General features: G+C 39.1%; 2 protein-coding genes across 2 annotated transcripts; both read left to right on the forward strand.

Moving 5' to 3' along the window:
- Positions 1 to 664: 664 nt before the first annotated feature.
- Positions 665 to 8,088, forward strand: ppp5c (protein phosphatase 5, catalytic subunit). The gene is made up of 13 exons (XM_085380051.1): positions 665 to 775; positions 2,498 to 2,739; positions 3,362 to 3,509; positions 3,624 to 3,745; positions 3,855 to 3,920; positions 4,128 to 4,226; positions 4,373 to 4,478; positions 5,100 to 5,242; positions 5,556 to 5,643; positions 5,748 to 5,788; positions 5,906 to 6,084; positions 6,172 to 6,253; positions 6,955 to 8,088. Exons 1-13 carry the CDS (start codon positions 679 to 681, stop codon positions 7,015 to 7,017), a joined length of 1,476 nt encoding a protein of 491 aa, XP_085236177.1. The 5' UTR covers positions 665 to 678; the 3' UTR covers positions 7,018 to 8,088.
- Positions 8,089 to 9,267: 1,179 nt separating this feature from the next.
- LOC146654568 (THAP domain-containing protein 5-like) lies at positions 9,268 to 13,538 on the forward strand. The gene is made up of 5 exons (XM_085380053.1): positions 9,268 to 9,465; positions 11,344 to 11,527; positions 11,926 to 12,743; positions 12,858 to 13,044; positions 13,159 to 13,538. The coding sequence occupies exons 1-5, from the start codon at positions 9,392 to 9,394 to the stop codon at positions 13,276 to 13,278; spliced, it is 1,383 nt and encodes a 460-aa protein (XP_085236179.1). The 5' UTR covers positions 9,268 to 9,391; the 3' UTR covers positions 13,279 to 13,538.
- The last annotated feature ends 129 nt before the right edge of the window (positions 13,539 to 13,667 follow it).

Consider the following 13,667-nt stretch of genomic DNA (forward strand, 5'->3'; position numbering starts at 1 on the left):
AAGCACAAATATATATAGCACTTACATATTTATAATGCACTTATAACATGCATGTCTTCGGACCCTGGCAGAAAGACAGAGTACTAAGAGGAAATCACTACAGGTACTTTAGAGTGAGTCAAACATGCAAACTACACACAACGAGCCCCCTGCCAGGATTTGAACCAGAAGCCTTCTTAACTAAGGACAGCACTAACCACTCCACCACTATGCTAACCTGTTTCAGATCTCCTGGCACCCTCTCAGCTCGGTTCCTTGGGTGCACCATATATGATAACGGCTATGCTGTTTTAGTATTTTACTGTTTAGAAATTCTTCCACGATCAGTCAAACCAGATGGTGTCTGTCCCTGCAGAAACCTGGGCAAATGTGATGAGAACACAGATATCGCTCATGACAGTGTCAAGCTCTACCACTTGTCACCACTATCCCATAGAAATACACATGTAACTCATAATAAATCCAGAATTATTTATTCCAGAAATAATTTAACCCACATTGGTGGATCTGAAATTGGGTATAACATCAATGTTATTAACTTTGACCCGAACAGTGTGCAAGGGTTACATGTTGTAGTTTCGTAATGTCGCACGTATGATCACCCCGTAAAATTACTTTCAATATGACAAATGGTAAAAACTACACCTAACTTTGCGACCTTTACGACAGTCCATCCCAATGGCGCACATATCGGAAAACGGCAGTGAGAAGAAGATGGCGGAGGGAGGTAACGATGCCGAGCTACTCAAGGAGAAGGCGAATAAGTACTTTAAAGGTAATTTCTAAAACCTGTCAAGTCAGTGTGTTTTTTCAGTATTTTTTTTATAATTTGACACTGTGACCATTGGTTAGCAGCGGCGTGATTGTGTTGCAGTACACCTCAAGCAAAGCCGGTCGCAAATACTAAGCTAGTGTTGCTCAGAGAGCATGCTAATGGTAAACCCCATTCATTGGGATCCGCGGCACTGATGGGTAACAGCAGCTAGCTAGTAGCCACTACACTCAGCAGCGACAGCACCGACGTTAACCCATGCCGTCACTCGTGTCGTGTATATTACACCACCAACTTCCCTATTTATCCAATGTCTCGAAGTTATACGGTTTATGACCATGCGCTGTGTTTAACAGTCACTGATTTGTTTCCATTTAGCCGCCGCAGCGGGTTAATATTGTAGTTTAAGGTGAGGTTCACATAGAACTAGAATTTTCTGTTAGCCGGCGGCTGCTTGAACAGGAAGAGCAGCGAGGCAGAGCTCCCTAAACTCATGGCAGCAGTTACGAAATCTTCAATGCAACTCAACTCTTATTCGTTTATCTGAAATGCAATTAGATTTCAAGTCACTGAAGAGGCGCTTTTAATATCGTACGATTAGCATTGAAACGTGGTAGTCACGTTGCGCCCCCATTCAAAACACATAGATAATGAAAGTGTCTGTTAAGCAACCGGCGCTAGGGTTTCTAGTTCATTTAGGTAGATTCCTTAGTAAATCAAAGCATATAAAATCCAGCTTGGACACAGTGGTGATCTGTGAAACATGCATATGAGGTTATCAGCCGTCATTCACATTTTGTATTAAGTACATTGTCCAGGATGTATTTTTCACGCCCACGACAGGTCTGTCTGTCGCTGGTTAATTGGGAAACTTCTGCGGGGTTGATACTGATGAGTCAGAGTACCGGTAGGTGCAAAGAAAAGACTGTTATGTGAGGGACGGGGTGGTATTTTTCTGCTTTATAATTCATATAACCATGTTAGACATGCACTCCCCGGGGTTGCAGTCCCATTACTTTCCTAATATAAGACACATTTTTTCCTGGTGTCAGATTCTAGAATAGAATTGTCATTTTACATGTACAATGAAATTGTGGGTGCTCCACACCAACTGTGCTGGAATGAAATATAAATGGTAGATAGCAGGAATAAATAGCCAACAGGAGAAATATATACAATCAAGAGGGATATATATAAACAAAAGAAATATATGGCACACATTAGAAAGCAAATATGGTCTAGAACTAGTACGTTTTGGCAGTTTTATTTTCTTAGTTGTATATATTGCAAAACTTGTAAAACCTGCTTTAGTTTGTTGTCTGTTTGTAAAGGTGGGGATATGATTTCTTCATAAACAATGCTGAATTTAAAAAAAAATAATTCTTAATATGTTTGGTGACTGGTCTGCATATAGTTTATGCCCTTCAAAATAAACCCATTAAATATATATGTGTATATATTATGTTTGTGTGTGTGTCTGTGTGTATAAATAGTTATGTTAAATAATCGTGATTGACCAAAATGATCAACAATTTATTTTTGCTATAATTCAACAGTCCTATGATTAAGAAAACCATGTATCATGGCAGTGATATACACTGCTAAACACACACCATTGTAGTTTTTACAATTTCTTTCACTAGTGGGTAACTCATTACGTTATGTTTGAGTGTATGATCAAGGTCCAGTTAAACTCCAACTTTGTTTTTTCTTTTCCTTATTCAGAAAAAGACTATGAAAATGCAATCAAGTACTACTCAGAAGCCTTGGAACTCAATCCATCCAATGCCATATACTACAGCAACCGAAGCCTGGCATACCTACGCACAGAGTGCTATGGTTATGCCCTGGCGGATGCCACAAAGGCCCTGGAAGTAGACAAAAACTACATTAAGGGATATTACCGCCGTGCCACCTCCAACATGGCACTGGGCAAATTTAAAGCTGCACTAAAAGACTACGAAACGGTAAGAAGCAATAGCATTTTTTATTATTAGAAGACACATCATGTACACTTGCCATCCAGTCTAACCTTGAATAGAACAAAGTACAGAGCTCTCCACTTCCATCTGTTGCTCTGTCACCACCAGTTAGGCTCTTTGTGTTGCCTTAACAGCACAAAGTGGGGATTATCCTGTAATCCTGTCATGATGCCAATTAGATCCAGTTTGAAGGCTCTCATACCACAGTTAATGGGGTTTGTGCCTTCCTCATAATAAGCAATATAATTTAAATATAACGATAGACCTTAGGGATCTCTGAAGTTCTGTCTTAGTCTCTAGTTTATTGCACAAACCAGACCACTAACCATGATATTTCAAAAAGCATATTCAACGCTTCTGTAAGCAAAGAAGGGTTGGGGCTAGATTTAAATGTGTATAACTCTTAAGAGATATGGGACAGAACATCATGTGACTAAAACCATTTTTCATTTTACGTATGTTAATTGAGAGATTTGATCCTTTATGTTTCTGTTTCTATTTATATTCTCAGCTTTGCATCTATACAAAGTCCTTGTCCCTATGTATGCTTTAATGCCAGTTAAAGGTTAACCAGGGTGTTTATTTCATGTCTCTGTCCTGATAATAGGTAGTGAGGGTTCGACCGAATGACAAGGATGCAAGGATGAAGTATCAAGAATGTAACAAGATTGTGAAACAGAAGGCTTTTGAGAGAGCCATTGCCAGCGACGAGACAAAGAAATCTGTTGTTGACTCTTTGGACATTGAAAACATGAGTATGTTTGCTTTCTTATTTGAGGAATATACATTAGTGTCATATAATAATATTTAATTCAGAAGGTAATAAGGTGAAAGATGTGATGTGAACCATATTAATCTTGACTGTGCAGCGATTGAGGATGACTATACAGGCCCAAAACTTGAAGACGGGAAGGTAACATTGAAGTTCATGAAAGAGATGATGGATTGGTTCAAAGATCAGAAGAAACTGCACAGAAAGTGTGCTTATCAGGTAACCATAGTTATTTATATGACATATAGTAGAGTAAGACAAGGAAATGGAAATATGTGTATGCTTCAAATTAAACTGGTATGTATGTATGTATTTCTTTTTTTCCCAGATTTTGGTGCAAGTTAAAGATGTTCTGTCAAAACTGCCAAGTCTTGTTGAAATCACGTTAAAAGAGGTGAGGATTTTTCTTCATATACTCAAGAATGAAGTGAAGTTTTTTAGTTCACAAGTAATGAGTACAAAATTAGAGCGTGGTCATATTTTATAAGTGCTAACACTAACAAAACCCATAATGGGAGTACAGGTAGTAGATGATTGTACATGGCCATTTTTTAAAGTTCTCCATTCTTTGTTAAAGATGTTCTGTTTCTCTTTGTCACAGACAGAAAAAATAACTATTTGTGGGGACACTCATGGCCAATACTACGATCTCCTCAACATCTTCAAGTTGAACGGCTTACCTTCTGACACCAACCCTTATGTATCCTTTGTTTTTGCTGACGCTCACACACATTGGTTTTAAATTTGTGTTCACTGGAGTACTTTTCTGTGTCTAAAATTGTAACAGTCAGATGCCACAAACTTGTCCAGAACTTGTGCGTCATAATGCTTAACCACAGCATTCAGCTGTTCAATGGTGACTTTGTGGATCGTGGCTCTTTCTCTGTTGAGGTCATTCTTACCCTTTTTGGCTTCAAGCTGCTCTACCCCAACAACTTCCACTTGCTTAGAGGTGAGAGCGCTCAAGAGTGTTGTGCATGGATCTCAGGCTGCTGTAACGTGCGATATTGTACATCATGATAACTACATATCTCTGTTGGCATTGGGTTTAAAGGCATCTACTGCAAAGTCCTATAATTTATCAGTAATTTAACACCTTTCATGATTAACTGAACATATTGATAGAATATCAAACAACAACTGCTATGGCATTATGTTCAAATAGTCTATGTATTGTAAATATAAATATTGTAAATATTGTTTTGAAGAATAGTCAACTAAACAAGAAAGGTTCATGTTTTACTTTAATGGAATACAGACCACTAACCACACAAATTTGTACCATTAGATGGTGCAACATGTCAGTGCAACATTTATTTAACCACACAAGAAACTGGGAGTAAATTCTAGTTCATAGCAGCAATGTGGTGAATGGCAGAAGTTGTTAAATAGGGGGTGAAATGCTGTCACCTAGTGGTGAAAGTTTAAATTCTGCAGAAGGTAATCGCAAACAACTCTTCTAAAGAGCGATACCCAGAAGTCATTTGCTGGATAATTGATCCTCCATAGTAATGACTGATTAAAATATTTAAGTGTCCTGTGTAATCCGCAGTAACCACTTTTAAATCTGCAGGTAACCATGAGACGGACAACATGAACCAGATGTATGGATTTGAAGGGGAGGTCAAAGCCAAGTACACAGCCCAGATGTTTCAGCTTTTCAGCGAGGTCTTCCAGTGGCTTCCTCTTGCACAGTGTATCAACAATAAAGTACTGGTAAGCTTTGAGAATGTGAACTAAAAGGTGACACTGGCGAGTAATTTATTTGTGCTTAAGGTGTGAATATGTATGGATTTAATTCTTATGGTTGTCATTTAAGTGGAAGTTAATTCAAAATGATGAGATATAAAGTATATAGGAGTATGCTAATGTATGTAATTTCTGTCACCTCAGTTATGCTTCTGAAATAGTATGTGTTGTTAAGATAACTTACTGATTACTATTTTTTTGTATTCATCACTTTTCTTGCACAATGTTTCATGTGTTTTTATTGCTGTACTCACAGTTCTAATTAAATTCTCCATGTCAGGTTATGCACGGTGGGCTGTTCAGTGAAGATGGTGTCACATTGGAAGACTTAAGGAAGATTGACAGGAATAGACAGCCTCCAGACTCAGGTGGGGCCAGACTCTTAAGTCATTATCAGTTTAAATTGCTATAAGAAATATCCTTTAAAAGGGATGACAAGTATAATTTAACACTTTTCCCCATGCGTTCACAGGTCCTATGTGTGACCTCCTCTGGTCAGATCCACAGCCACAGGTGAGTTCTCACCCACAGGTTTATACTGAAGCATAATTCAGTGCTTCCTACAGATCTGGATGCAATTTGTGGCAGTACCTGCTTTATAGTTTGTGTCTCTCTCTCCCTCTTACACAGAATGGCCGGTCGATCAGTAAGCGAGGGGTGAGTTGCCAGTTTGGGCCCGATGTGACGGAGCGCTTCCTGGAGCAGAACAAGCTGGATTTCATTGTGCGTAGTCATGAGGTCAAAGCTGAGGGGTACGAGGTCACTCACTCAGGGAAGTGCATCACCGTGTTCTCAGCACCCAACTACTGGTAAGTAATCAAGTTACCTAACTTAAGTGTTGACTGTTAAAAAAGTGGCACATTTTAACTGTTGTATTCTCCTTTTTTTCCCCTCAGTGATCAGATGGGAAACAAAGGAGCATATATCCACCTCAGGGGATCAGACCTCAAACCAGAATTTCACCAGTTCACAGCTGTGGTTAGTGTCCTGTTATCTTGAGTTTAATAAAATCAATATAATATAATAATAATGATGATGATGATATAGAAATAAATAGTTATTTAATAAATAAAACAGTGCAGGCAGTGTCTCCTAAAAGATTAAAAATTTACCCGTAATACATAAAGTGCATGTTGAGGTTTAGTCAGTAAGGTACATCACTTTCAGGTCCTTAATTAAAAGAAGCGATATCTCAGATGTTTCTACATGAAACAGGGATTGAATTGCGCTAATGGAAAAGTGGTTGAAGTGTAACAAAAACTTAAAAGTACTTCATTCTCATTAACAAAAATTTTAAACATAAGAAACCTAGAAACAACATTGATATTATATCACTTAAGTGGATATTTTAATGAAGATCATCACTATACAAATTTTGAATATGTGGTTAGCTTAATGCACAGTGACATCTGCTGGACTACTGAGATGAACTTCTCCCTCATGTTTAGGCCATTTTTTTCCCTATTCCTAATTTATAAGTAATCTGACAATTTGTGAAAATGATGCATTAGAAATCATAACACCCTGAGATGAGCAGTGGAGTCATATATTATCCTAACCAAGTGGAATAAAGCCGAAAACATTAAACTACTATTAACTGCTAAAAGTTTAGCTAGTAGTGTCTTAAGAGTTTTAAAAATCTTCTTAAATTGGAATCTAATTCTCATCTCCTTTTACAGCCTCATCCGAATGTCAAGCCCATGGCATATGCCAACACGCTAATGCAGTTGGGGATGATGTAGAGACCCATCTAATCTGTCTGTGACACTGATGACCTCTCATCGGATCCGAACCATCCCAGCCACCTCGTTCCTTCCAGCGCTCGGACATGCTGTTGTTCATGCTTAGCCTAAGGGATCCCTCTCCCTAAAAAACTTCAGCTAGTTGTACGCATAAAGTGTGTGGTTTAGTTCGGATGGGAAGAGATCACTTAGACCAGCCCAGTCCAGGCCTGGATATACTCCTTCACATTACCGGCTAAAACTGAAAAATTACAATTTCCGTTGTCCCTTTGCCTGCTTTTGTGTTCCATCAGTGGGTACAAAAACAACCACAACATTTTCTGACGAGTTTCCTTCAAGCTGCTTTGTTTCTAAATATGTGAGCTCCTCAGACGGCATCATATAGCTGGTATTTACCAAAGATCTGTAATGAAAATGATTGTTCAGTTTTTGCAAGGTGCATCTTGTGACTCTGAAACCTAGCATTGTATACTGTTGGCCTGCATACACAGAGATTAGAGCTTTGGAAACTGGTTGAAAAGCAGCATGTCTATCAGTGTTTCTCAAACCACTCTGCAGTATGTCGGTTTATTTCTCACAAATCCAAAATCTTATTACATGTATGATTCCAGTCTAAAAAACAGATATTAAGTCTCTGGGTGCACACTGAAAGGTGCTGTTTGCCATTAGTGGTGTATTTAGCTGGTTCGGTCACGTGCACTGCTTCCCAGTAAGGAAGATACTGCTGCTCTCCATGTGTTCATCTCCTCGGTCGTCATTGTGCCACTGACCCAGCGGTTCCCGCACAGTCCACTCTCTCCAAACTAGCTTGTAAAGCAAACACTGTTGGCAGTCTCCAATACATGTTCAATTACCAGTGACTTATTAACCCCGTATGTGAATTTCTTCAGTACACAAACATCAGAAATGCAATCCTGTCTTGAAACGCACAGCTGCATTGTCCAGTGGCCCTCAACTTTTTAGATAAAGAAATACACTGATGTGTATGTATATAACTGTATCATTTAAAGATTCTGTGTAATGTTTGGAGAAAAATATTGAATAAAAAAGCCAGTCCAGTGATTTTAGAAACATGCCTATATCTTTATTTACGTCAGCTAATAGTCTAAGCTTGCAGCTTTGCAGTTTCAACAAGCTTCAAATATATTACCTTGTTTTGTTTAATTACAATGATCAGATTGTTTTTTTCAATAAAATACTTAATATATGTTTCAGAAACAGCAAAGGCTACAAATAAGAATGCTATGGAAAGTATAGATCACAAAGGACTGGAAAAGCAATGGAAGACAGCAGGTTTGATAAGTTTTTTTTCTTCAAAAATTATTCATTTTGTTTCTGATTTCATATCCATGGAAAATATGGAAGATGGCAAGGAGTATTAAATTGGAGACTAAATGAAGTAAATAATAATCACAGATCCAAACTCAAGCCAATACGTGGGTAGCAAAGAGCAAGAGTGGAGGAGATGCTATTAGCTATAAATACATTAGCTAATATTTAAAACAAAATGTAAAAAATAGATGGGGACAAGCTAGCAGAAAGAGCAGTGTACAGTACTGTGCAAAAGTTTTGAACCCCTCTTAATTGCATCATATTTTGCTTCCAAGGAACTAGAGCAAATAACTTATCCAGGCTTACTGAAGATCTGAAGAGTCACACAAGAACTGAACTAAATATCAGTGGTAACAGGTTTACTATTGTAATGAATCCAAATGTGAAACTCTTCTGTACGGAGGATCTCAGGAAAAAGGTGCAACACTGGGTGTCTACAGCCATCTGTAAAGCATGGCTCTGTCATGGTCTGCATTGTTTGGAAACAAAATGCTGGAAATATGAATACAGTCAGAGTTTGATGCACCATCTTCACTGAGAAGGAAACAAACGGCAGACAATATCAAAAGAGCTCCGAAGCCTGGTGAGATAGTCCTGAAGAAATGACAAGAAAGCAGCCGAACAGGCTGTGTTGAAGAATAACAGCCTGAACCCATTTTCCCAGCAAAATATAAAGAAACGACGTCGTTTTTCACAGTACTGTATATTTATGTAATTCTATCACTTTTGGGTTTACTAACGAAAGAGTCCCATAAAACAACGAAACAGCTTATTTCCTGAAACAACGTTTAAAATGTATACATCTAGAAAAAGTCAAACAGTTTGCCAACTCATCCGCGACTCCTCAAGCAAAGCTGCCTGCTTCCTGTGGGCGTGGCGGTCGCGCTCGTTTGACGTCGCAGACTCCCAACAGCTGATCCTCCTTCGTCACCTAAGGCGCCACGAGTTTACAACACAGCACGAGTTTCACAGACCTGTTTCACCTTGTTATGAACTCAGCGGGACACGAAGACAGCAGCAGAAGTTACCGTAGCGCTCCGAGATGCCAAAATATTGTTCGGTCCCAAACTGCAAGAATGACTCCGCGAGCGACAGCAACAGGAAAAGCTTCTACAGGTGAGCAGGTGTTTTAAAACGGTGTTAGCAGGCCAGCTAAACGCGATGCTCAGATGAGACAGGTAGAGGCGCAATCCAACTTCCAACTTTTTCCTGTTCGACGGGTTAGTGTCACAATCTCGTTTTTACTGACGGAAAATAACAACCGAGGTTAGAAAATCTCCGCACAGGAGACGCTTTTTATACGTTTGATAAGTTTGTGTCTTCTACTTCTGATTTTGAAGAAGCCTTCATTTAATCAACACAGCACTTGACTTGATTTAAGCCAGGCCGTCAACACGGTGAAGTCTCGATTAAAGCAAACTTTTAATCAAGACATTTTTGTTTATATCAACGCTGTCTGATTTGTAGCTCTAAGGTATTCTGGTGAGTAAGTTATATTGACAAGTTGTGCAGAAGAGCAGGCAGAAATAGTGATGTGTCATCCTTATCTTTAAGCTGATGCACTCCTAGAGCTGCAGAACCATTGTACGATATTGCAGCCAGTATCAACGATACTTTTAACTTATAAAGGCAGCTTATGTAGAGGACAGCAGTGGATCAATATGCTTAATCTGAATACTTTGACAGCTAATTTTATTTTATTTTTTTACACCTTATATTTTTAATTAATTAAGTAGTTAAGTTAAAACACACGTCTGTGAAGGTTCTCAGTCATCCAGGTCATCGTAGTCTAAAGGAGCTTGGAAAGAAAAAAGTCCGGACTTCTTTGAGTTGCTTCAGTTCAGAACCGAAGAAGCTTCTCGGATGAGAAGAAGTCCAGACTAAAAGAAAAGAAGCCCTTTAGACTAAAAACACACATCTCAAAATGCTTCACCTGTTTTGAAACATTTTATTTTATTTTATTCTGGAGAGTTTGAATGTGCCTGCTTGGAAAGCACTTTGTGTTGGTTTCTACTGTGCTGTATATGTGAATAATGCCTTGACAGTTGACACAAACGGTATTACTACATTATTATCGTAGTTAGTTCATACTTCATTTGTTAAGTTCCAATAAAGTATTTCATATATATCATTGCCATGGTAATCAGTCTTCTGGTAACATCTGTGATGACCAAGAAAACTTTGAAAAATATCTGACACAAAGATACTGAAACATCACTTTTACCACACCATGATGATGTTCGTCTGGGTCTTTATTAATTCCTACACGGATATTTGCAGTATATTTAGTTACAGCCATAAAATACCTCCACAGGATGCTCCTCTGCCTCACTCACTACAGCCTACACGTGTCTACTCAGTCTGGGTCACGTGACTTTACAATAACAAAACATGGCAGCAGGAGGGGGGAGGGGCAACATGTGCTGGCATGTCTGTTAAAGTATCAATCTGCCCACCGCTAGATTGTGTAAGTCGCTATAGCATGCAAGTAAAGATTCAAAAGATGAAACATCCTACGAATAAAATAAACTTTTCAGCAATAATAAGAGTACCTCAAGAATATTGCCTAACACCTTGGCTGTTTTGGGGGATTTATTATTTTTTTTGTTGTTGTTGTTGTTGTTGTTTTTGGCTGTGTAATTTCAGTATCAGTTAATGTCTAAAAGAACATGCAACAACTTCACAGATTTCACAACTTTACAACAGGTTCACAGGTTCAGAACAAAAGTAAATATGAACACAGTTACACTAGCTGCAAGCTGCTGCAAGATGTAGTTGGTCAGAGCAAGCCAAAATGTGATGAGTCCACAGAGTCAGTCAGTTACCTGATCAGATCATATCAGATGCACTGATTTGCACTGTCCAATCACTGACACACACACAATGTAAACTGAGTTTTAGGAAGCTATTTTCTAGTTGCACATTAATATGAACAATTTCACTTGAAGGAAGCGTGATCAGTGTTTTACGTGTGTAATTTTCATTGTTTTCTAGGTTCCCTCTTCAGGACCCAGTCAGGCTGCAGCAGTGGCTGAGAAACATGGGACGTGAGAACTGGGCTCCCTCTCGGCACCAGTATATTTGCCACGAACATTTTGCACCTTCATGCTTCAAAGTGCGATGGGGGATCCGTTACCTTGAGAGAGACGCTGTGCCCACTGTGTTTCAGGAGGCTGAGGTAAAGCAAAAAGAAACTAAACTTGATTTTTAGTGTTGCAAAGTAGCGCCAATTATTTTACTGAATGCTGAGGTCTTGTTTTAAAACACAGGAAAGTTTCATTCTCCTACCTGGATTTTAGTTTAAGCAGTTTACCTTAGTTCATAAGGCTCGAGAGCAACTCTTGCAGTATTTTAAGTAGTAATAGTGTTATTGTAATTGTGGAGATTCTATGCTAGAGTCACACAGCATTTGTTTTTTCTTGAACAAAACTAACCAGAATCATACAGAATGCTAATACAGAAGTTTTTGTTGCGTACCAGAATATACAATAACAAATACATTATTTTATAGCTTCTATCTTAACATGGAGAGTTAAGATAAAACCTTGTTTTATGCTTTTTGATTTATCTTTTTAGAAACGGAAAGCCACAGACGATGGCGAGAAGAAAACAAAGCGTCTTCGAACTATCTGTAATCCAAGCGTATCGGTATCAGATGACAAGACCATGGTTTTTGACACAGCAGACATGCAAAACAAAGTGCACACTGTGCACCTGTATCAGATTGCTGTCGATCCATCGCAACAAGAAGAAACCAGCTTGGTGCAACTGAGTGATGTTGGAGAATCTGACTGCTCTTTTGAGCCAGAACTAGACTCACTGGCAACAGTAGACAGATTAGAAACGGGGGTAAACTTCCCTTTAACTGTTTTACACACAATAGATCATCTAAGTAACAGTGGGGAGAAGACAGAGGTTGTACTTATGTCTGAATGTCCTGCTGGGGAAGGGCAAGATGAGCTTATGAATGAAATAACTGCGGCCATTTTAACTCGGGGACACAGGCTGGTAGTGAATGACTCCACCCTTGAGTGCACAGATGAGGCTGTGGCTTTAAGTGGAGTTGAAGATGTGACGCATACCACAGAGTTGTTCTCAGATGGCGACGACGGCAACCATGAAACTCAAGTCATTGCCTACTTCGAGACGATACCGAATGTTTTACCCAAAGACACCTTTACCCAGTTTACCTTTTCACCAGAAACGGTACTATCATCGGCTCTGAGCTCCACACCCATCACATCCACTCTGCCTATAGTGTCCAAACACGCAGCACCTCCCCCCACATCCCTGGTCCTCACTTTGGAAAGACTGGATTCTGAAGGAGGAGAGGGAGATGAAGGCAAGTCGGAGGACGACGATACAGAGCAAGATTACCAGCTCGAGGAGCACTGGTGAGTTCTGATGCTTAATTTAAATTTCTTTTTTTTCATTCAATGAAAGAGTCTTTCTTATATCCCTTTGCAGTATTATGGTTTTTAGACTCTCTATTTTTATTACATCATCAGCTACCACAAGAACAGTTTGAGTAAGGAGCAGCTGGAGGGAATTGTGTGTGAGCTACAGAAAAAGGTCAAAGTGCTGCAGCAGCGGCACCGAAGACACCTGGAAAAACTCGTTGGACTGGAGAACACGGTCAGCCAGCTGAGACAAAGCAATCTGCTGAATGAAGAGCGACTGCAGTTACTGGAGAGGGTATTTATTGGAATGAAGTTCAGACTGGCAGCTGTAGCTGTCTTCCAATATATCACTTGAAGTCATTTAAGTTTTCATTTAACTGAAATAATTTTTTGTCTCTTTGTTTCTCAGGCGTACATGCAGACCAACGGAGCAGTGTCTGATGCTGGTGAGACGGTCACCATCATCTATGAGGAGGACGATGCTGCTTACTTGTATACACCACTGATAGATACAGAGGCAAAGCTGTGAGGCCTGACTGACTGCGGATATCCCATCTCTGCGTCTGTGCCAAATAAATAAATAAATGAAAGAATAATGGAGCTTAAGCTGTTGAAAACAAAACGCTACAAAATTTTGTTCTTTTCAGTTTTGTCTCTAATCCAGAAAAAAATATATGAAATGTGACTGTGGGTTAGTCCATCTGCTGTGAACTTTCAACAAATACGGATAAATAGTGGGACAGTGTGGTTTGTGGTAATGTACATATAATTAAAGTAACTTCAGTTTGGGTTCCTGTTTGTGTAGTTTTTATGAATCCATATACTTATTAAAAAAAAAAACAGATTATTCAACCACTGAAGTGCATCTCATGAGAAGGAGTTGGATATAATTATCACTGACGGCACTGAAAGGCAGGC

The sequence above is a fragment of the Rhamphochromis longiceps genome, linkage group LG14 (assembly GCF_057381845.1).
Source record: "Rhamphochromis longiceps isolate RC_006_pf linkage group LG14, R_longiceps_female_GT1.1, whole genome shotgun sequence".
In the NCBI taxonomy this organism is placed as follows: domain Eukaryota; kingdom Metazoa; phylum Chordata; class Actinopteri; order Cichliformes; family Cichlidae; genus Rhamphochromis; species Rhamphochromis longiceps.